Raw genomic sequence first — 23,108 nt, forward strand, 5'->3', positions numbered from 1 at the left:
ACAGAAACTAAGCCAGCAACAATTAAATGTCCTTTAAAAGAGTTACTGTGGGCATGATGCCTCTTCACAGCCAAAAACCCCTAACTTCTGTTAACTAATTTCTTGGCATACTTTTGGCAAATGTACATTTGATTCCTTATAGCCAGAGTCAAGAACTATTAGTGAACAAAGTCATCTCCTTTATGTATATTAACAAAAAAGATTGAGAACCTAATTTAAGGAATAGTATATTTTACAAAAAGAATGATGAAATTGTAACGGCATATATAATAAAGGCAAAAGAAATTGAGATTAATAGTTTATTTTTTTATGTATTTACTTGTGTATTAACTGTTTTCCCTGCATGTATGTGGTCACAAAATGGCGTTAGATCCCCTGGAACTGGAGTAACAGTCAGGAGCCCCTATGTGAGGGCTGAGAAACACACTCAGGTTTTCTGTAAGAACTACTACTCTGAATCATTCATAAGCTGCCCAGTTCAACTTTGATACTTTTTGCTTTTTAAATTAGACATTTTTTAATTTGAAAATTAAATTTTATAAATAGTTACCAATTAGGCTAGCTTAATATTTTCAGGATTAAGAACATGTATTTAAATAAACATTTATTTCCAGTACATCTACTACTTCAGACCTCAGATAATAGTAGATTCCAAGAGTTCAATAGGAAGAGATTAAGTTGTTTCACCTAAAATACAGAGGAAGGTTTTACAGAGTTAGGTAAGCAAAGTCCTTGAGACTTGTAAAGATACTTTTATGCATACCTGAGAGTTCAGTCAGTTTTTCAGCTCTTTTACTCTTAGTAACAATTATTCCAATCTCAAAACAAAAAAAAAATAATTATTTTAATATAATAAATTATTTCCTCTTGATAAAAATACATGGACTATCAATTAGTAACTACAAAACAAAATAATGAACATATGAAACTTTTTCTCATAGTGTTTTTGACAAATCTAGCTATGAATTGTCTATATATTATTAAGATATAGTACATGTTTAACATTTAGTTATTTTGTTCTCCATTATTAAGTATACCAAAAATAGGTACATAATCTGGTTCCCATAATACTTCAAAGATTATATGCCCCATTTAATTAAAAAAAACTATATTTGGCAGCAAAATAGGAATCTAGTTCTGAATTCTACCATTTATCTACATACCTGACTGATAGGGTTTTGATCAAAATATTCTTCTACAAAGTATTCCAACAACTGTTGAAATAAAATTAAAAGGAAACATTATATAAAGAAAGGCAAAGCAGCAACAATAAACACCACATCAGTGTTCTGGAGAACCTATTTATCAGACTTTTGGGGGACGCAAGGGTGTGAGTTGAGACAGTGTCTCACTGCGCATCCCTAGCTAGCTTCACCTCGTTCCTAGACCACTGACCCTGAACTTGGTGTGATGTTCCTCTCCCTCCCTCCTGGGCCCTGGATTTTAGGTATGTAACTCCACCACTCTCAGCTTGTCATAAATTGTAAACACACTGTGAAGATGTTCAATTGTAAAAAGATGTGAAATGGGTAACAAGATAGACACAGCCCCATTTAAAGCTGAGCTGCATCAAGCACAGCCCCAGGCACCTGCTATCCTGGCTACATGGGAATCTGAAACAGGAAGACCTCCTGAGGCAAGGAGTTTGAAGTCAGCTGAGGAAACAGCAAGATCTGATCTTGAAATTCAAAACCAAAAAAAAAAAAAAAGTGGATCCATATCAAGTTGTCTAAAACAACATAAATAAGAAAAATATCCAAAGAGAAGAGAGGTAACAGCAGATTCAAAAACAGGCATCAGTAATTAGAATATTAGCAAGGCGATCTGTTGAGTCTCTGGTCTACAGAGCTAGTTCTAAGACAGCACGGACTAAACAGAAACTTATGACTTGAACAACCAAAATAAATAAATAATTTGGAATATTGTTAAGGTGAAAAAACAGATTCAAAGTCAAAGGAGAATGAACACTCAGTGGGGAGAGGGGAATAATTAGCCTCAGAACAGCAGTTCTCAACCTCTGGGTCACAATTTTTGGGGGGCCTGAATGATCTTTTCACAGGAGTCACCTAAGACCATTAGAAAATACAGATAAACACTGATTCATAACAGTAGCAAAATTATAGTTATAAAGTGACAATGAAGTAATTTTATGGTTGGGGATCACCATAACATGAGGAACTGTATTAAAAGGCCACAGTATTAAGAAGGTTGAGAACCACTGACTTAGAGAAATAATAAACTAAAACAACTTCTTACTTAAGTTTTTTTCTTTTTTTATAGCTCAGACTGTTCTGGAACTAGCTTTGTAGACCAGGCTGGCCTCCCAAGTGCCAGAATTAAAGGTGTGTGCCAATACTGCCCAGCTTGAAAGTAATTTAATTGTTTATTATCATGTTGTGTGTTAATGTGTGACAACATTCACTATAGGGCACTTGAGGTCAGAGGACCACTTTCTAGAGTTAATGGGTTTTCTCCTTTCACCATTTTTTTCTTTTTAGACCTATTTATTTTATTTCATGTATATGAATATTTTGCCTGCAAGTATATCTGTGCATATATGTGCCTGATGCTTAGGGTGTTGGACTTCCTACAACAGGAGTTCCTGCCAACTAGGAAGCTCCATACGGGTGCTGGAAATTGAGCCAGGGTTGCCTGGAAGAACAACTAGTGAAAGCCAGGTTGTCAGTCTTTCACAGCAAACCTTAAATGCACAGAGTCATCCTGCCAACCCATTTGCTTGTTTGTTCATTTGTTTATTTGTTTGTTTGAATTATTGGAGGATTAATTCAACACATATTTACAGACGTAGTTCTTGGAATAAAAAGTCACTTTAGAAATGATCTAGCACAAAGCCTGTGGACAATGCATCCAGGTCAGCGTAAGAACAGGTGAGGCGTGCTCAAACCCCTGCAATTTCAGAGCAGGACTGGGGCTGCTCCCTCCCTGCCTCTAATGCCTGCTCTGGAAAAAGTAACCACAACCCCCAACTGAGGTGACCATAGGCACTCAGTCACACAGCACAGCACCTAGAATACCTCTCCATGCTAAAGAGGCATCTCAGCACCCTTTGCCTTCAGCCAATGAGCTTCCCCTTCCTGGATATTCTCACTCCCATCCCCCAAATTATATAATCCCTGGTTCACCTAGAATAAAGCATATGCATCCAATCTACCCCCAGTGAAGCAATATGAACAAGCAAAGATCGTCTCAAAGAGCAGCCTCACCACAGGGAAGAACTTCTCCTAAAAGAGCCACAACACTAAGACTCCCAAAAGCAATCTTCTCTTTTCTCCCACCCCTTTGCACTCAGCACTCTGCACTCACTCCCAACCAGACTGGACCCTTGCTTGGCCCAGGCCCTGATTTCCCCTCCCAGCCTGGCTCTGATGCCCCAAAAGGATATCCAGACTTCAGACTCCCCAACTAGGACTTTGCCCACAGTTCTCCTTGAGCTGATTTATCTGTGTCTCTATCGGCTGTGTTCAGATACAACCAACAGAGAGGCAGAACACGGGACCACAATCTGGCAGCATTTCTACTCAGTTAACATTTGTTACTAATAGGAAAAACAAAGCAAAACAAAATTTCCTGCACTTAAACTGTTATATAATATATATTTTTACTTATACATATGTATATAATCTTTAGCACAAACTTAGTGAGTCTACTGTACCTTTAAAGTACACGTCAGTCTATTGGGCTTTAAATCCTGATCTTCCATTGTTCTCGACCCATCCACCACCACATATAGGTGGCGCATCTACCAAAAACAAGAACAAATGCCCAAATACGTTTTTGAGTAAGAAGCAAAAATACTACTTATTATTCAAATATTCTAGTCGTAAATTTTAAATATATTCTTTTCAAAGGTTGTTGTTTCACTGTTTATTCTGTCAAGTCAGAATATTTCTCTGATCCAAACTAGCTCTACACAACTAAAAGAAAAACCCCTAACATACCATTCCAAGTCGAACTTGTCCATGGTGCTCAAACACTCTGTTAAAATTATAAAAAATAGTTTAATTGAACATCAAAGCTACCAAAAATTCATTAAAACAATCAGTATTTTTTTAGTTAATTATTAACTTTTGAAATACATAAAACTATAGGCATCATGGGTAGTCTCTGGAGACCACTTTTCTTGAGTGCAATGGCTACTTGCTAGCTCTTTACCCCTAGTCAGACAATTACGGTGAGCTTCCCTAAGCCCACAGTTAAAAAGAAATACTAAGGGGCTGGTGAGATAGCTCAGTGGGTAAGAGCACCAACTACTCTTCCGAAGGTCATAAGTTCAAATCCCAACAACCACCCATGAGATATGACACTCTCTTCTGGTGCGAAGACCACTATGCTGTACAGAGGTCCTAAAAAGTCAATTCCCAACAACTAGATGAAGGCTCACAACTATCTGTACAGCTACAGTGTACTCATATACATAAAATAAATAAATAAGTCTTAAAAAAAAAAAAGAAATACTAAGGAAGGCCACAGAGAGACAGAAAGTCTTCGAGAACGTGTTTTTCTTTTGTAACTTTCTCAAAAGCAGGTCATACCTTTTCCTCTTTGCCTTGAAGAGAATATCTTCTATTGTAGCTTTAAGTGATCCAGTTTCATCTTCTTTAAGAATTTCCCTAAAATCAATTAGTCTGAAATAAGCTAAAGATACTAATCCAATAAAAATTAAAGCATACAACGATCTGTATATGTATGTTCACAGCAGCACAATCCATAATCGCAAAAAACTAGGATTGATGAAAATGTCTCAAATGCTGAATGAACACACAAAATGTAGCATAAGAGTATAGAGATACTCCCCAGCAATTACAAAGAAGCATATTCAACATGCAAGAGCTTTGAAGTATACAAAAAAAGGAGTAGGGAAGGGGAATCTGTAAGTCATAACTGTGTGTACAGGTGGTGGGAATGGAATGAGTATAAAGGAACTTACTGTCCTGACTAAATGTCCTAAAAGTAGTTTATGGGAAGACCTATGCAAAAGATTTTCACTGGATTGTCAATTGAGATATATGAATTTTAAGACATTGAAACATACTTTAATAAAGCTGAAGTTAAAAGAAAGAGACAGTATCTACAGCATGAGCCGATTATATCTTACTTACCAGGTTCTCTCATAGCCTCCTTCCCACCGCTTAGTTCTCTCTGGCTCTTCATCCATGGTTCTTAGAATGATATATATATGTGCTTATTCAACACTGTAAAAAAACATTAGATCACCAATTAACCCAATTACTTCATACTTAGGGACAAAGTTTAAAATATCAGGATGCAAGGTCATTTTATTCTTGCAGTTTATTCAGTAACTATTCTATGAAAATACAAAATTCTCAGTTGGGCGGTAGTGGCACAAACCAGCATGGTCTACACAGCGAGTTCCAGAGTGAGTTCCAGGTCAGACAAGGCTACATGCAAAATAACCCTCTCACAAAGGAAAAAAAAAAAGTCAGAAGATTGGAGACTAGTCCTAAGGGGCTTTTTATGAAACCTGCTACAATGGAATATTATTAATTAAATTCTGTATATTTCCCACTGAGCTGTCTCAGAAAACTTGGCAATTTGTCTTTAAAAGGTAAAAATATCTCAGACTGGCAAACGCTTGCCCAGCATCCTCCATGTCCAAGAGTAACTGCCAGCCCAGCCGGTATCCTACCTGATACCGCAGAGAGAGAACTAAGGTCATAAAATTATGCACTGAGCCTCTCACCTGGATGCACCCTTCCCTCTTCAAGCCCAAACTGGGCCACAAAATGAGACTCAAGCACCTCAGGCCCCAGTGCATTTACTGTGGACATAAAAATAAAATTCTGCCTGGACATGGTGGAATTAATGGAGGTGACGTGGAAATAAAAGATAAAAGACAGATACCTCCAGAAGAAGCAGGATTGGCTTTTTTACTCAGAAACAGGAGGTTGGAGGCAGGCAGATCTCTGAACTGGAGGCCAGCCTGGTCTACTAACAGAGTCTAGGACAGCCAGGGCTCTGTTACACTGAGAAACTCTGTCTTGAAAAACCAAAAAAGTAAACAATTAAAAACTATGAGCCTGGCTGTGGTGGAGCACGCCTTTAATCCCAGCACTTCAGAGGCAGAGAGAGGCAGGCCTTTCTCTCTGAGTTCAAGATCACCCTGGTCTACAAAGTGAGTTCCAGGACAGCCAATGCTACACAGAGAAACCACCTCAAATAAAAATAAATAAATAAATAAATAAATAAATATTCTGTTCAAGATGGGCATAGTGGAATACACTTGTGATCCCAGCACAAATGTGTGGGTGCACATATACAGTTCGCATAATATTACTTTTAAGCTTTTTAAACGTTCCTCCACCACATCAATATTTGCTTTATATTTTACCCTTCTATTATTCTCTTAAATTCAGAGAAAATGAGAAGCAATGAGTAAACGCTGTACAATTTTTTGGCTAGGTATACGGGGCATCTTTATTTAAAAATCTTATCATGGAGAATCCCACAGGGAAGAAGTTAAAACTCCCCAAACTGCAGTAGATAATCCATCCGTTCCCTAGAATTTCAGTCATCACACCCATCCACCCCCCATAACCCCCAAGCTCAAAGTAAATTCCAAGAGTGCTTCTTCCTCCCGTCAGACCTGGGATCGCTATCAGCGAACCCGCGAGCTGCAGCGCGCATGGGAGGCTCTGCCTCGCCTTACCCTGCCTGGCGCTGTCCCTGTCTCTCAGAGATGGCCAGCTCGGGTGCTGCAAACTCGCTTCAGGCCACCCAGCCAGAACGTCAGGGCGAACCGCAGCCCCGGGAGCGAGAACTTTCCTCCGCCCACAGCCGGCCTCCCTGCACTCGCCCTCCCTCCGCCTCCCAGGTCCCCTCGAGGCCAACCCTGGCTTTGCACCTCGGTCCTCAGCTCCAGGCCTCTCCTGCCCGCCTCACTCCAGCCTCCACCGCCTAGGACTCCGCAGGTCTCCACTCGTAGACTCACGGGCCCTGACGAGACTACCCTCACCGGAAGTGCCGTCTATCGGAGTGCACCGCCAAAAGTCCTCCGCAGCGCGCTGGGGCCACGCAAAAAATGTTCCGGCGGCAGAGGGCAGCTACTGCCAGAAGAGGGAGCAAAAGAGCAAGTGGTGCCCAAGAGCGTAACTGCCTTCTAGCTCATCAGCTCTGGGAGGAAAATATGATTAACCGTGCTGGCAGGTGCGGGAAAGCTCTCTGGGTAAAGGAAACCGTACGTGCAGTCTGTAAGGCATACTGGTGTCGTTGAACTAAGGCCAGAGTGAGTATGGGGGAAGCTGAACTTGTGAGGACTGGATATGTGTAAAACAACGAATTAGTGATGACTCCAATGTGAGTCAAACAGCTAAAACTACAAGTTCTGGATAAGTTATACATGAGTTGAGGGAGGTTTCTGTGTGTTGGGGGGGGGGGCTGTTGTGGTGGTGGTGGTTGTTGTTGGGTTTGTTTTTTGTTTAGTATCTGGATGTCTTTGCCTGCGTACATGTCTGTGCACCATGTTCGTGCCTAGTTGAAGCCTGGGACGGAAGATGGCATCTGATCCCCCGGAACTGAAGTTACAGATGTTTGCTATCTGCCGTGTGGATGATGGAAATCAAATCCGAACCCTCTGGAATAGCAACAAGTGCTCTTAACTGCATAGCCATAGCTCTAACCGCTGCCCTGCCCCACCCCGCCCCACCCCACCCCACCTCCGGGAGCGCCATGCAAGCTCTTTAAACCAAAAATCAAAGGATTCCCTCAATAAAAGAAAATATATTTAAAGCATATTTGTGAATAGAAGTTAAGACACATTCAAACTTTTCTCAGTCGTAACTTTGGCTCTGTATAGTCTTAAGAATTAAAACTAAGCTAGGGAGATGAAAGGCACCAGTCTCTGGCTTCTTTCTTTTTTCTTTTCTTTTTTTTTTTTTTTTAAACAATTTTCCTGCTTAGTCACACACTCTCTTCCGTAATTCTCTTGAATTCAAGGAATGGCAAGACTGATCTGTAAACATCTTTATGACAAGGAACCAAGACTACTCCCAAGCAAAGAGCACGCCTGGCAGGTCAGATCACCCAGATCACCTCCCAAATAAAGGCAATTACCTGTGGTGGGAGGCTGAAAGCTGGCACTGCAGTAACCACCTCACGGTAAACAGACTGCCTATGAGTGATGACGCCACTAACGAGTTCTCCAGAAGCCCTTGCAAAACCAGGTCTTTACTGGCCTAAGTGATCAGACCCATGCCTTCACCAGATCACCTGCCCAGATCACAGGCTCTGCCATCTATGCAAACCGAAAGCCCCTCCCATTTCCCTTTTCTCTAAAATCTCAAAGTTCTTCTCAGGCCCTCAAAGACAGACTTGGTATAAGCAAACCCCTTTATTTGTTTTTCTCATCATGGCCACCTTAATAAAACTCTTTTTCTCTGTCATTCATCATTAGTTGTCACTTTAGCAAACTCAGATGGGTGGCCAAACATAAGTCTGTTGGGACTCCTAGAACAGGGGCTTTTTATTTTATTAACTTTTTACTTTATTAAAACTTTATTAGGGCTGGTGAGATGGCTCAGTGGGGAAGAGCACCGACTGCTCTTCGGAAGGTCATGAGTTCAAATCCCAGCAACCACATGGTGGCTCACAACCACCCATAATGAGATCAGACGCCCTCATCTGGTGCGTCTGAAGACAGCTACAGTGTACTTACATATAATAAATAAATAAATCTTTAAAAAAAAAAGAATTTGTTTAAAAAAAATTAAAAAAAAAAACTTTATTAACAAGGGTACCAAAGCAAAACAAAATGTGCACAGATCATGGTAATCTCAGTATAATTATAACTAACATTCCAATCGCGTATAAATTAACAATAAAATTATCTTACCTAGTGAAATACCTTTCCAGTCTGTGAAACTAAGAACAACTGTAAAGAAAGAATTGAACAAAACCTGGGTGTGGTGGTACATACCTCTTATCCCAGAACTAGGGAGGTGGAAGCAGGATTACAAGCCCAAGATTGGCCTGGGCTATGTCATAAGTCCTCGTCTCTGTCTCTGTCTCTGTCTCTCTGTCTCTGTCTCTCTCTCTCTCTCTCTCTCTCTCTCTCTCTCTCTCTCTCTCTCTCTCTCTTCCTCTCCTTCCCTCCCTCCCTCCCTCCTTCCCTCCCTCCCTCCCTCTGTGTGCGTGTGTGTTTTGGCCATGGCTGGCTGGCACAATGCAGTTAGAAAATCTGTGAACGGCTTGGGTGGTGTAACTAAAAGCATTTAAATTGAAAGACTGTGAGGAGCTTTTCCAACCCAATACCTTTTTGTTTTGTTTGTTGTTGCTGTCGTTGTTGTTTGCTTTACACAGGGTTTCTCTGTGTAGCCCTGGCTGTCCTAGAACTAGCTCTGTAGACCAGGCTATCCTTGAACTCACAGAAATTTGCCAACCTCTGCCTCTGTTAGGATTAAAAAGATTTATTTAGGGCTGATGAGATAGCTCAGTGATTAAGAGCACTGACTGCTCTTCCAGAGGTCATGAGTTCAATTCTCAGCAACCACGTGGTGGCTCACAACTATCTATAGGGGGATTGGATGCCCTCTTCAAGCAGATGGATATACAACTCATACATTAAATAGATACAAATTTTTAAAAAGATTTACTTATGCATGCTCTATCTGCATGTACACCTGCATGCCAGAAGAGAGCACTAACTCCCATTATAGATGTTCATGAGCCACCATGTGGGTGCTGAGAATTCAACTCAGGACTTCTGGAAAAGCAGCCAGAGTACTTAACCACTGAGTCATCTCTTCAGCCCTCATCCCAACACCTCTAAGTTGAAACCAAATAATATAGCAAAATACTCATTTTAAATTTCTATGGCCAGGGTGTAGACAAATGTGATACCTGGGTTTCATCCTCAGCACCACACACACATGAAGTGGAAACTTAAGGGTTCTTTGGAAACCTTCAATTATGTTGGATGGCATTTTGCTGGGACAAACACATGACGGAGTGTTTTCCTAAAGCAGACGTGTAAAGGAACACTTCCCCGAAGCAGACACAGGAGAGGGGATGTTCTGCTAAAGAAGCACGTAAAAGGACACATGGTAAAATATTCTTTGCTAATGACACGCATGTATTGGTCTGTCTTACATTGTGTGGTTGAGCTCCTTTTGTTGGGACTCCATAGAAAGAAATGCACAAAGAAACTTGTGGTGATATTCTGTAACTTCTTTCTGCTTCTGCAGACTCAGGCCAATTGGCAGAGTAGTGTCAGTTGAAACAGACTCATATGGAGTTTTGCTAAGTCAGACTCACTTGCGGAGGTTAAGACCCATGGAGAACATGTGATGTTTGGAGGGAGTATAAATAGGACTCAACAGACAGTGACAGAAGTGGGGCTTGGCTTGCTGGTATAGCTAGCTGTGCGATGCTTGTTCGTCTCGATGCTTTCCCAAGAGAGGCACAACCCAGAATTTCTCCTGGTGTCTCTCCTGGTCCTTCCTGTTGACTTGTACCAATTCAACTGAGGCCTGACTGTTCCTGCTAGGTCATCCCACTGCTGCTGCTGTCCCAACACTACTGAACTGAACTGCTGGTATATCCATGAAGTGTTGGCAAGTGAAGAATTCCCAGACACCAAGGGAAAGCAGCCTTCTGCCCTGGCCATTCTTGACCCTTCAAGTCAGATTCTTCAGATTTCAGATGAAGCATTTCATATTAATATAAAGTACTTCAATGCAGTCAAAACTAAAATAAGATACTTACACTAGAAAGCTGCCCTATATTACACAGTGTATCACTTAGCAGTCAGTACCCTACATTACACAGTGTATCACTTAGCAGTCAGTACCCTACATTACAGTGTATCACTTAGCAGTCAGTACCCTACATTACAGTATATCACTTAGCAGTCAGTGCCCTACATTACACAGTGTATCACTTAGCAGTCAGTAACCTACATTACATAATGTTTCACTTAGCAATCAGTACCCTACATTACACAGTGTATCCCTTAGCAGTCAGTCTAGGATGGAAGAATAAACAAGATTTCCTAGTCCAAAGGATCAAAATTGCACCTCCATCTAAACTCACTAGTATGTAACTGAGCCAGCTAGCATACCAAAGCATTACTCTCCTTATGCATAAAATGAGAATGAGGGACAGTCACATGCCAAGAGGCTGTTATGAGAATTAAACGAGGTACCCTGTATGTCTGTATATACAATGTTAACTGCAGATAGTGGACTAGTATTTACCGTAAATACTAGACTTTATTTCAAAAATATAAAGCACATACAACAAAACACCATTGCTTTTCCTGGGGGAGGGGTTAGTTCATTTATGTTTATTCTAGTGTTCTCAGCTTTTCAAAACAGAAAACATTGATCTTACCTACTTATAATAAAACATAAACACACATACACACACACAGAGCATCATTTAATACATGGAACTTCATAAGGGTTATGTTTTCACGTAACTATTGCCCAGAATAGTTTTACTAGCAGAAAGCAGGTATGAAAATGCCTCTAAAATTTAATCTAGCCATTATTTTACATTAAGAAACTGCCTGAACAGACCGATGGACACACCCTGGTACTGGCTTCAGGCCTGCAGTGGTAGCACCACATTGGAAAAGAATTATTTCATTTATCCTTCCAACATCTAATTTTATGACACAGTTTTATAATTCCTGCCACTTCATTTCCTTCATCTAACAAAACAGACCTGTTTTGTGAGGACACTAGCAAATTGGCTTCATAAACTAAGTAGGAGCCAGGCATGGAGAACCTCTAATCTACCTGCCACCAGGGAGTGGAGCCAGCCTGAAGCAATCCTTAGTTCAAGGCCAGCTTCAAGCTACCTTGTGAAACCCTGTCTAAATCAAAATAAAACAACACAAAAGAACAGTGATTCCCAAGAGTGAAGAGTTAACTAATATAAAGGTCAGTGAAGGAGCTCCAAACAGCCCTTTCTACTTGGTGTCAATCCAAAAGGTATAAAAATACTTTTTGCAATATGTTCAGCATATAGAAAATAAAAATTTTCTTCAATTTTAAAGAAAATTGAACCAGTGTTACATAAAAACATTATTTAAACTTTTATCATTGGAGAATAATTCAAAAATTGTATAAACAAAAACATGTACTTCAATATCTGAAAGGTATATAAAACATTTTCAGCTAAAACAGACCAAGGGCCTGATGTCAATTTGGTTTATAAAACACTATCAACTAATTTTATGCTACTGACAAGAATTTTAATTTTTAAAGAACATCATGGGATTTACAGACACTGTTTAAGTATTGTGCTGTCCTATGAACATTATCCCATTTCTAGACATACCTTGTTCACTGCCCAAGGACTGGGAAATCACCTGTTAGCAGAGCACCCAAGATAGTTCACACACTGAAACTGTAGCATAGCTTTGCACAACTGAATATACAGTATTAATGACATCAAATAAGCACATTATAGAAAGAGAACATCAGGTTTAATACCTTATAAAATATGTACAAAACTTGAGCATTCCTGTGAAATACAATTCAAGCCATAATTGTAAATGTAATTGGATACTCTGATACAATGGAAAGGTCTAGTGGGTTATCCAAAAGAAAAAAAAGGATGTAAACTATAAAAGACAAAAAGCACTTTAACCCCAGATTTAAAATCATCTTTCAAATGTAAATATATATTTACAATTCTTAAATTTCACATATTTGTTAATTTTATATGATTTTAAGTGTTAGGAAAAATATAAAGCTAAAAAATAATCCTATTCATTTGTTAAAGTCAATATAAGAAAAACATCGGTAGGGAAGTGGCCGATAGAATGCATCATACACAGCAGGGGTGGCGGGTACGAAAGGCAGCAAATTACAGAGTCATAAAACAGACTTAGCCAAAACTGCCTTTGTGAAGCAAGCAGTTTCAGTTTAGAGATGTCACTGCAGGGACCCGGTTTCCTTACAGGAAAAGTGATGAGAAAGGTACAGCCTTTAGTCCCTGCACCCAGCACTCAGAGGCATTCTGTGAGTCCAGCCTGGTCTACAGAGTAAGTTCTAGGTCAGCCAGGGCTACACAGAGGAGTCCTGTCTGGAAAACCAAAAACAGCCTGACTATAAATACTAGGCACCTGAGGGGGGTGGGGGGGCTGCAAAGATTCATGAGATGATCTACCTGAAGGAACACGCCTCACTGTCTGGCCTGTGAAGGTTCGCATCACAGTTCCCACCTGGACCTGTCCTGGCATTTAAAACCTCAGACGACATTGCATTCTTAATACAAGAATCAATGCTGAAACTGGTTGAAACCGTAAAATTCTTAATCGGAGTGTTCAGCCCAGTCAATTATCAAAAGCCATTTATAAAATGCTTCAATACTGGATATAGGAAACTGATGGTATTAAAGCTATAGAAACTTTGTAGTGATCACAAAGTTTTAACTTCCCAGGTTAGAGTCCAAAGTCAGTTTGCCCCTGGAGAGAATTGCAGAGACATCGGGCAAGCAGATGCACCTCTCACTTCTCCAGCCCGTGGCATCTGCCTAAGTTTTCCGTCTGTCGTAGTCTCCCACCATCCTCTTGATGTGTGATAATTTGCTCTTCAACTGCTTGCAGTAATTCCTCTTACTTTTATAATCTGCAGACTGAGACAGAGAAAGTAAATCACCTAAATGCAGCAAACTAACGAATAAGACTCTGGAAGTGTCACTTCATATATCAACTACACTCAATGCAGACCCCAACGCAAAACTCTATGGTTTTTGCTTTTTGTTTTGTTTTGTTTTAACTTACTGTGTTTCTGTTTGATTCTGATTTTCTTTTTTTTTTCTTTTTTAAAAAGGAATTATTTATTTATTTTATGTATACAAGTACACTGTAGCTCTCTTCAGGCACACCAGAAGAAGGTACCAGACCCCATTACAGATGTTTTTGAGCCACCATGTGGTTGCTAGGAATTGAACTCCAGACTTCTGGAAGAATAGTCAGTGCTCTTAACCTCTGAGCCATCTCTCCAACCTTTTCCTTTTTTCTAACATTTGTTTTAGAGAAAGAGAACATATCAAGTTGGGTAGGTGAATACAGAGGTAGGGAGAATCTGGGAGGAGTTGGAGAAAGGAAAACATCAAAATTATATGAAAAAATTTTAAATTAAAAAAAAAATAGGTCTCGTGAAAAACCAAGGATAAACAAACCAAAAAAGGAAAGACTAGTCATAAAGAACTAATGAGTATTAAATGAGTATGTTTAAGGTACTGAGCACTATCACTGACCACATAGGCAGATGGTTTAAGGTACTGAGCACTATCACTGACCACATAGGCAGATGGTTTAAGGTACTGAGCACTATCACTGACCACATAGGCAGATGGTTCTTTTTCCTCAATAATATCTTTTAAACTGAATTTTACAAAGGATTTGTTCATTTCTAAAAATATGTTAAGTCGCTATGAGAATTCACCGGCCTTTGTGTTTATAAATTATCTTTAAAAAAAAAAAAATCAGGTGCCGGGCAGTGGTGGTGCATGCCTTTAATCCCAGCACTTGGGAGGCAGAGGCAGGCAGATTTCTGAGTCTGAGGCTAGCCTGGTGTACACAGTGAGTTCCAGGACAGCCAGGGCTACACAGAGAAATCCTGTCTTGAAAAACCAAAATTAATTAATTAATTAATTAATTAATTCAGGGGCCAGTAAGATGGCTCAGGAGACAAATGTGCCTGCTGCAGAGCTTTGTGATCTAGATTCCATCCACACAGTGAAAAGATAATCGACTCCCGCAAGTGTCCTTTGAACTCTACACATGTGGCATGGCCCACACACACCTCCACACATACATACATACATGTGAACTTCATACATACACACAGTAGTAAGTAGAGGGTACTGGCTCCCTAGAGCCATTCTGTGTGGATCCTGGACAACAAACTCAGGTCCTCGGCCCCATATACTCGTTTACACTCATTTAAAGTGTTGGGGAGGTGCTTTGATGCAAAGTGCCTATTACCGAAAGCACTTTACATCCAACATACATGTACGTTTGATCCAGCATACACGTAAGAAGCCAGGTGTGGTGCCTGTACCTGTAATCCCAGCACTGGGGGGAGGAGCACTGGGGGAAGGACACAGGAGGATCCTGGGCCAGCCAATCTAGCAAACATAGTAAAGTAAGCTCCAGACTCAACAGAAGACCCTATCTCAAAAAATTAAGTAGGGAAATACACACATACACACACACACACACACACACACACACACACACCTTAGTTAAAATCATTATGCTCTGTAATTACAATGAAAACTTTTAGCATTAAGTCTTTTGAAAAAAAAAAGAAAAGTGTTACAAGTCAACAGTACCTGGTAATATCAAGGGTCAGCAAGGACAAAGCAAGATGCTCAGTGCAGGTGTGAGCTAATGTAAGCTCTGGAAAAGGCTGCTTGACAGAATCTACTGAAGCCACACACACACACACACACACACACACACACACACACACACACACACACCTACAATTTACAAACTGTAACCCTTCCAGATGTGTGCACACTGATGCTGTATTATTTGTAAAAGCCTAAAACTAAGGAATCAAATAATCGTTAACAATAAAATAGACAGGCAGACATAACAACACACGCCTTTAATCCCAGCACTTGGGAGACAGAGGCAAATAGATCTCTGAGTTTGAGGCCAGCCTGGTCTACAAAGAGTGTTTCAAGGACAGCCAGGGCTACACAGAGAAACCCTGTCTCAAAAACCCAAAAAATAAAATAAAATAGATGATCAAATTCTATTTAGTACAATATATAACACTATATAATGATAAAAATAAACAAATAACAACACACAAAAGCATAAATAAATCTTTGTTTTTCTTTCTCTCTCCAGGCCCATGATTTCTTTTTATTCAAGTTATTTCAAGATAGGCAAGACTAATCTATAATTTGGGGGGATGGTATAACAACAGGAGTGTTGAAGGATTTTCCCTGTCCAATTACATTAGTGCAGAGGAGGCCTGTGATTGGCCAGGGAAAAGGGAGGCGGAGCTAAGTGTTACAGAAACAGAACATCTCGAGCCCACTAGCACATGTAACTATGATTTCACAAGGTTAGAAATATTGGGATAACACTTTTATCATTATCAATTGGCATCTTGTAAATTCTAATTCTATTGATACATAAAAATCTGATTGGTTAATTAAGCTTCAAGAGTCTTAATTCTACCAGGTAATTAGGTATTGAGATGGCTGACCGTGGGGTGCATGGGGCATTGCATAGTAGCAAGAGGAACAGGGGTGGGGGCACCAGAGAGATGGCCCAGGAGCCCTGTGGTCCAGTGTTGCTGAGAGTTGGCAGGCTGGCAGGAGCATGGGCACATGGTCCGCCCTGAGGAGAGTTGGAGAGCTCATTTTTAAATATTTCCCACAACACAGGAGAAGAGTAAAAATGAGGAGCTATTAAGGTTGCTAAAAAATGTATTTCTTTTTCTGGGTACAGGTTTGAGGTCACTCTGAAAACTTACCAATCCCAGCCCATTGGTGAATTAAGAATTAGAATTTACAAGATGCCAATTGATAATGATAAAAGTGTTATTTACAGATAGACTTCAACTTTAAAGAAAGATTTTAGGGCTGAGTATGGTAAAGCATGCATTGGAGACAAAGGCAGGTGGATCTCTGTGAGTTCAAGGCAAATTTGATCTACAAAGCTGAACTATAGACTAGCCAGAGATATCCAGTGAAACCCTGTCTCAAAAAAGTATTTAGAAAATCAGTATAAACAAATAAAGCTAAAGTTCTAACTTCCTAGTTATAATGCTCGTAAGTAAATGACAGGCACTTTGTCTATAATCAGTGTACATACATAAGAAAGTCATAGTCATTATAAATATTAAATAAAAGAGTCTCAAAATTGAATACTTACTCCCTTAACTTGCTTTAGTCTATTATATTCATCAGCAGCAGCCTAAGGATAAGAAACAAAAAGAGAAAATGGTTATTGAAGCATTTTTATCCCTCAAGAATAGTATTCTTTGGAGCTGGAAAGAAGGCTTGGTTGTTGAGATTGGAGCCTTCCAAGTAAAAGGGCAATTGTAAGCCACACACCCTCTCTATACAATTCTTTTTTTTTTTTTAATTAATTTATTTTATTTATATGAGTATACTGTCGCTGTCTTCAGACATACCAAAAGAGGGCATCAGATCCCATTACAGGTGGTTGTGAGCCACCATATATCTGCTGGGAATTAACTCAGGACCTCTGGAAGAGTAGCTGGTGCCCTTAACAGCTGAGCCATCTCTCTAGCCCCACTCTATACAATCTTAACAGTCACAGGTCAATGAAGCCTCCCCTGCACTGTCCAGGCCTTTGACTGCCTTAATTCCCTCTCAGAGTATTTACTCAGACAGTCCTTTCTACAGATAATGTAACACAGTGCCATTCAGACATCAGGTTCCTGATTAGAATTTGAGTTCTCTGCAGAACCTATAATAATCAAATACACAAAAACTGATTAATAAATATTGAGTGAACTGAAAAAGGTTTACCAAAATATCAGATAGAAGCTATAAAAACAATAGATAAATCAAGGTACAGTAGCTTCACATACTTCAACCACAAAGCAGATCTCCTCAACTAAAAACTGTTAAGTATTCAATGAGTATGAAGCTCTGGTGAGTGCATGAAGTAATGGGGAAGGTTTATTTACAAATATCCATGGCAGTCAAATGAGACACCCAGCACATTACTGGGAAAATGTAGTTGGTATAATCCCGATGGGCAACTGAAATGTTTTAAACACATGCCCTCAGGATCAACAGTTCCATATTCTGGCATTTGTTTTAACTGCATAAGAACACACAAATACAAAACTGAAAGGCCTGCCGGTATCTTTTTCGTATTACAATATTTCCAAAGATATATCCTTCAATAAATTATGACACAATCATAAAATTAAAAAGTCTACAGCTACAAACTTGAAATCCCAGCACTAGTAGGCAGAGGCAGGAGGACAAAAGGTTCAAGATCAGCCTGCGCTACAGAGCCAGGTTCTGCGTCACTAAAAGTAAACTTTTATTATTGATACCAAACAACAACCACAAACCACTTCTGTATAAAGGAGAAGGAAGTAAAGCCATGCTACAGCACTGTGTTTAAGCAGCAGTGGGAGGGAGCATGCCTGGTGTGTTGTCGAGCTCTGAAAAGAAGAAGAAAAAAAGGAGAAGAAAAGCCAGGTGAGACAACACATGCCTGTAATACTAGCAACTAAGCAAGAGGACTTCAAGTCACCAGAGCAACATATGAGACTTTGTCTCATGGCTTTCAAGAAGAAAAGTGAACCCACAGGATGAAGGGTAACGGGACACAGAAAGTAACCAAAGGCATTCATTCCTGTGATCAAACAAAAACAATTTGAGCCACTGTAATATGCATTATATTGGGAAAATTGCCACATGCTGTTTGAGCTCACTGCTATGCTGGCTCTGGAAGCAGGGGTGCCCATCCCCCTCAGACCCAATGTTTGTGTCAAGGGTCCTCCAAAACCCCTTATCTGCATGGACTCACCCATCTCACAGTCTATGGCTGGGAGAGAAGAGAACAGCAAAGCAGCCAGAGTAACAAAGCTGTGTCCTTGATAACTGCTGGAGCTGAATCCAACAGAGGCTACCCTTGCTCAGCCCAAGACACAAAAGCTTAGTCAGGGCTGGAGAGATGGCTCAGCAGGGAAGAGCACACAAAATGCTCAGCTAAGGAGGCTGGAGAGGTAGCTCATCAGGGAAGAGCACCGACTGCTCTTCTGCAGGTCCTGAGTTCAAATCCCATCAACCACATGATGGATCACAACCATCTGAAATGAGATCTGATGCTCTCTTTTGGGCTGTCTGAAGACAGCTACAGTATACTTATATATAATAAATAAATCAATCTTTTTTTAAAGTGTCAGCAGTGGGAACCAGCAGCTGAACCTCAGCCATGGGAAGCTCATGAGTGGAGAGAAAGCTCAGCTGGGAGCAACAGCCTGAAAGAGGCTTCCCTGGTCAGTTTCTGCTGGACGTTTGCAAGCCCCTAATTTGATGATGTTACCTTCCTGCTGTTATTTGTTCAGATACTTGAAAATCTCTTGAAAACCTAACACAAGAGGACACTCCACTGTGCCAGTGTCCTCTTTTAGGAACTCCAGCTGCCTGCCATTAAGTGAACTTGCCCAGTCAAGGGTTTCTCTGTGTAACAGTCCTGGCTGTCCTGGAACTCCCTTTGTAGACCAGGATGAGCTCCACCCAGACTTCCCCCAGCCTCTGCCATTCCAAGTGATAGGATTAAAGACATGGACTACCATGACCAGCTAAACTTGAATTTTAATTTCACATGTTAGGTGCTTAGCCTGCAGGAAGTCTGCACATCACTTATGCCCTGTCTTTATGAAGGGCAGGAGAGGACATCAGAAACCCTGGAACTGGGGTTACATATGACTGATTGGGTAGTAGCTCTTAGGAATTAAACTCCAGTCCTCTGGAAGACAAGCCAGTGCTCTTAACTGGTCAAAACAAGTCCTTATGGAAGATCATGTCTGCCTACCTACACTCCTGGAACTCACTGTAACTAAGTTTTTCTGGGGTATGTGGTAGAAATTTAAGGGAGGATATACCCCACACACATACCTTCATATAACTCTGGCTATCTCAGAACTCAATATGTACACTAGAATGGCTTCAAACTCACAGAGATCCTACTCATGCCTCTCAAGTGTTGAAATTAAAAGTGTGTGACAGACACCAAGTCCCACCCAAGGGATATACTTTATGTGTCCAATTCTGAGTAGAGGTTTTTTACAATAAAAATTAGTTGTACTTATATGTAGAAAATTAATATGGCCATTTTCTTTTAAATTTCTTTTTTTTTTTTTTTTTTTTTTTTTTTTTTTTTTTTTTTTTTTTTTTTTTTTTTTTTTTTTTTTTTGGTTTTTGGTTTTCGAGACAGGGTTTCTCTGTGTAGCCCTGGCTGTCCTGGAACTCACTCTGTAGACCAGGCTGGCCTCGAACTCAGAAATCCGCCTGCCTCTGCCTCCCAAGTGCTGGGACTAAAGGTGTGCGCCACACCGCCCGGCTCTTTTAAATTTCTTTTTAAATTGAAACATTTATGTATTTAGACTATTGCTTTGTAACTTCTATATTTTATTTGGATGGGGGAGAAGGGGTTGAAGGGTAATACCTGACTGTAATCCCAACATTTAGGAGTTTGGAAGCCAGACAAAGTGGCCTATGTCTGAAATGCCAGTACCTGGGAAATGGTGGCAAAAGTATCAGAAATTCAATGTTATCCTCTGGTATATAGTGAGTGCAAGGTCAGCAGGAGATGTGTGAGACCTCTCTTGAGAAACAAAACACAAAACTGAAAAGACAGACAACTTACCATGTACTCTTCACTCTCCTCTCTGTAGTCATCCAGTTCTTTATCCAGACGAGAGAGCTCTTTATTGACCTCGTCCAGTTCTGCCTGTAAACTCTTATACTCCTGCAGACCTGCATCGAAATTTCTCTTGTAGAGTTGTCGTTGTTGATCTGAAGTGATAGGTGGATATTCCCTGAGAATCAGAAGAGAAAATGATTATGTAAGTGCCCTCTGCATATATTAAAAAGCCAGTGGTTTCCCTCAAAGACAGCATACTGGTAAGGAAAATAAAATTATATCCTCTTGTTTTCTGTTGTATCCTAGGAGACAGGTGGGATGTCATTAATTTCTACTAACAACTATTACAGAAAACGTAAGGGTACTCTGCCTATAAAATGTCACCTATTCACTGTAGAGGGGCTCAGTCGGAAGTGGCTAAGTGGATATTCCCTTCCTCCCTCACCTCCAAACACATCCATACCAAAGCCAAATGCTTGCCAAGAAGGAAAACATCTGGCTGGCGAGATGGCTCAGCATGTAAGAGCACTGACTGCTCTTCCAAAGGTCCTGAGTTCGGATCCCAGCAACCACATGGTGGCTCACAACCACCTGTAATGAGATCTGATGCCCTCTTCTGGTGTGTCTGAAGACAGCTACAGTGAATTACACCGGAGCATGCAGGCAGAGCAAGTGGGGCCAGCAGAGGTCCTGAGTTCAATTCCCAGCAGCCACACACATGATGGCTCATGGCCATCTGTACAGATACAATGTACTCATACACATAAAATAAAATCTTTAAAAAAAAAAGAAGGAAAACATCATTTGGTCACATAACTGGGTTCCCTTTCTAAACCTCTGGACAAGCTCTCTGGAATGATTTTAGACCAGAAAACCTCCTCAATGGCAGACCATTTTCCTATACTGTGTACAAAGTTTAAACCACAGTAACACACACACATACACACACTGATTATGCTTTTTATATTACCATTCATATTACATAAATACTCCTCATATTTACAAATAAAGGCAAATGTCATGAAATTTAAGGTTTCAATTAATGAGAATACATTGATTCTCACTAGTGATACTACAGTGTGATAGAACACATTTTCTTAAAACAATGCTAGCCACAAAGCCTGCTTTGATTACCTCAGTACAGCTGGCTGGGAGTGGCTGTTTCCTGCTACCACCTACCATCTTCAGACGAGCTTATTTATTTATTTTTGGTCTTATTATTCCCAAGTGGAGAGAGCTTATCTTGTTCTTTCATTATAAAAGTATGCATAAAAAATGCACACACAGAGGCTGGAGGCATAGCTCAGCACTAAAGTGCATGTTTAGTGTGTGTAACACCCTAGGTTCCACATTAAAACCACACACACACACACACACACACTTATAAAAACAAGTTCATTGCATAAACAAACTAGCAACTTATGAAAGTATGACGAGCCAATGCTGGAATTCTGAGGCCATCGAGATCAGAGGGCAGAAGTACTCACCTCCAAACCTGAAGACATGAGTTTGAACGCCAGGATCCACATGGTAAAAGGAGAGCGGTGATCCATCAAATTGTCCTCTGGGACCCCTCACACACAGGCACATCCATTCACACACACATACACATGCACAGTGCCCCACCCCAATAAAGAAAATGTAATAAACAATCTGTACTGGCTCATGTATGTCTGAACATGCCAGCTAGTCCCTGCATATGAAGCTGACACCTCAAAATGTCCACTGGGAAAATTCTTGAAGCTATTTCACAGGACGATGAAGCTCCACAGAACATGGGACTTAAAAGTCTTAGCTCTAATAGTCAATAAAATGTCTTCATTTTGTGTTGGTATCACTGGGGACTTTTGGTCTTCTCAACATCTCTTGAGTTCTTCCATGAGTTTTACTATCAGTCAGTAGAAACAAAACAAACACAACAGGCCTATAAATGCTAGCCACTAAGCTCCTGGCTCAGCACCTCCCCTCCCCACACACTACCTCCAGCACCTGCACCTTGTCCCCAGAGCCAGCAGCACCTGTGCTGGGTACTGTCACTGCTCCCTTCACCTGACCCCAGCACCTTCAGCACAGAGTTCCTGACCCTTGCTACAGTTAAAATATCATCAATAGAATTTTAGCTTAGGGAAAACTGGTTTGATTGCGAGCTTTATTACTATTAGGTATGTAAGCTTGGACAAATCGCTTAATCTTCAGGTCTAGTTTTCTCAGAGAAGGACAACACTGGACTGAATGATTTCCCAATTTCCAGCTAGTCCTAGAGTTCTAAATTTCTACATAGTCGAATTATTTTATGCTGTTGCTGGGAATATAACTAACATTTTTGAAGCTACTAATTTTATGTCAAGCTTTAAAGTACATATTTGTTATCTTCAGAAATATTATTTGACCTATAGTATGTTTAAATCAATTTAATAAAATCACTTTATAACAGGAAAAAAGTCTTCATTTTACAGAGAGAAAAATTATATTTTTGATTAAAAATTAAATAAAAACTTGAGATTTCTCAGTATTAGATGTTCCATTATAAAAGTTAGACAAATATCACCCAGATAGATTAATTGACCAGGCCAAAGACTCTTGCGGTAAGGAAAACAAGGTATAATAATCATATGTGGGATGCCAGAAGTGATGGTGCACACCTTTAATCAAGGCCATCCTGGTCTACAGAGCTAGCTAGTTCCAGGACAGGCAGGGCTACAAAGAGAAATACGGTCACAAAAAAATAAGA

The 23,108-nt window shown here is 40.3% G+C and overlaps 2 protein-coding genes and 1 long non-coding RNA gene across 7 annotated transcripts in view; 1 reads left to right on the forward strand and 2 right to left on the reverse strand.

The window, feature by feature from the left end:
- Gtf2h2c (GTF2H2 family member C) overlaps window positions 1–7,031 on the reverse strand; it is a 32,265-nt gene extending 25,234 nt beyond the window's left edge. Inside the window, exons 1-7 of one of the 2 annotated variants that reach the window (XM_031360118.1) lie at window positions 6,884–7,031; window positions 5,121–5,213; window positions 4,554–4,631; window positions 3,960–3,996; window positions 3,674–3,760; window positions 1,164–1,214; window positions 764–818 (exon numbers count right to left, since the gene is read on the reverse strand). In XM_031360118.1, coding sequence (XP_031215978.1) covers window positions 764–818; window positions 1,164–1,214; window positions 3,674–3,760; window positions 3,960–3,996; window positions 4,554–4,631; window positions 5,121–5,176 — 364 coding nt within the window. In that variant the 5' untranslated portion in view covers window positions 5,177–5,213; window positions 6,884–7,031. The remainder of the gene's footprint in view (window positions 1–763; window positions 819–1,163; window positions 1,215–3,673; window positions 3,761–3,959; window positions 3,997–4,553; window positions 4,632–5,120; window positions 5,214–6,883) is intronic. The other variant, XM_031360117.1, reaches the window with a different exon arrangement.
- On the forward strand, window positions 6,901–7,868 carry LOC116083338. The gene is made up of 2 exons (XR_004115672.1): window positions 6,901–7,264; window positions 7,514–7,868. It is a non-coding gene; the product is annotated as an uncharacterized LOC116083338 (long non-coding RNA).
- Window positions 7,869–11,226: 3,358 nt separating this feature from the next.
- Window positions 11,227–23,108, reverse strand: part of Ocln (occludin) — a 54,035-nt gene continuing 42,153 nt past the window's right edge. For all 4 annotated transcript variants that reach the window (XM_031360251.1, XM_031360254.1, XM_031360252.1 and 1 more), the window contains 3 exons: window positions 20,381–20,552; window positions 16,895–16,936; window positions 11,227–13,623 (listed from right to left, as the gene is read on the reverse strand). In XM_031360251.1, the coding sequence (XP_031216111.1) occupies window positions 13,522–13,623; window positions 16,895–16,936; window positions 20,381–20,552 (316 nt within the window). In that variant the 3' untranslated portion in view covers window positions 11,227–13,521. The remainder of the gene's footprint in view (window positions 13,624–16,894; window positions 16,937–20,380; window positions 20,553–23,108) is intronic.

The sequence above is a fragment of the Mastomys coucha genome, unplaced genomic scaffold, assembly GCF_008632895.1.
Source record: "Mastomys coucha isolate ucsf_1 unplaced genomic scaffold, UCSF_Mcou_1 pScaffold8, whole genome shotgun sequence".
Taxonomy (NCBI): Eukaryota; Metazoa; Chordata; class Mammalia; order Rodentia; family Muridae; genus Mastomys; species Mastomys coucha.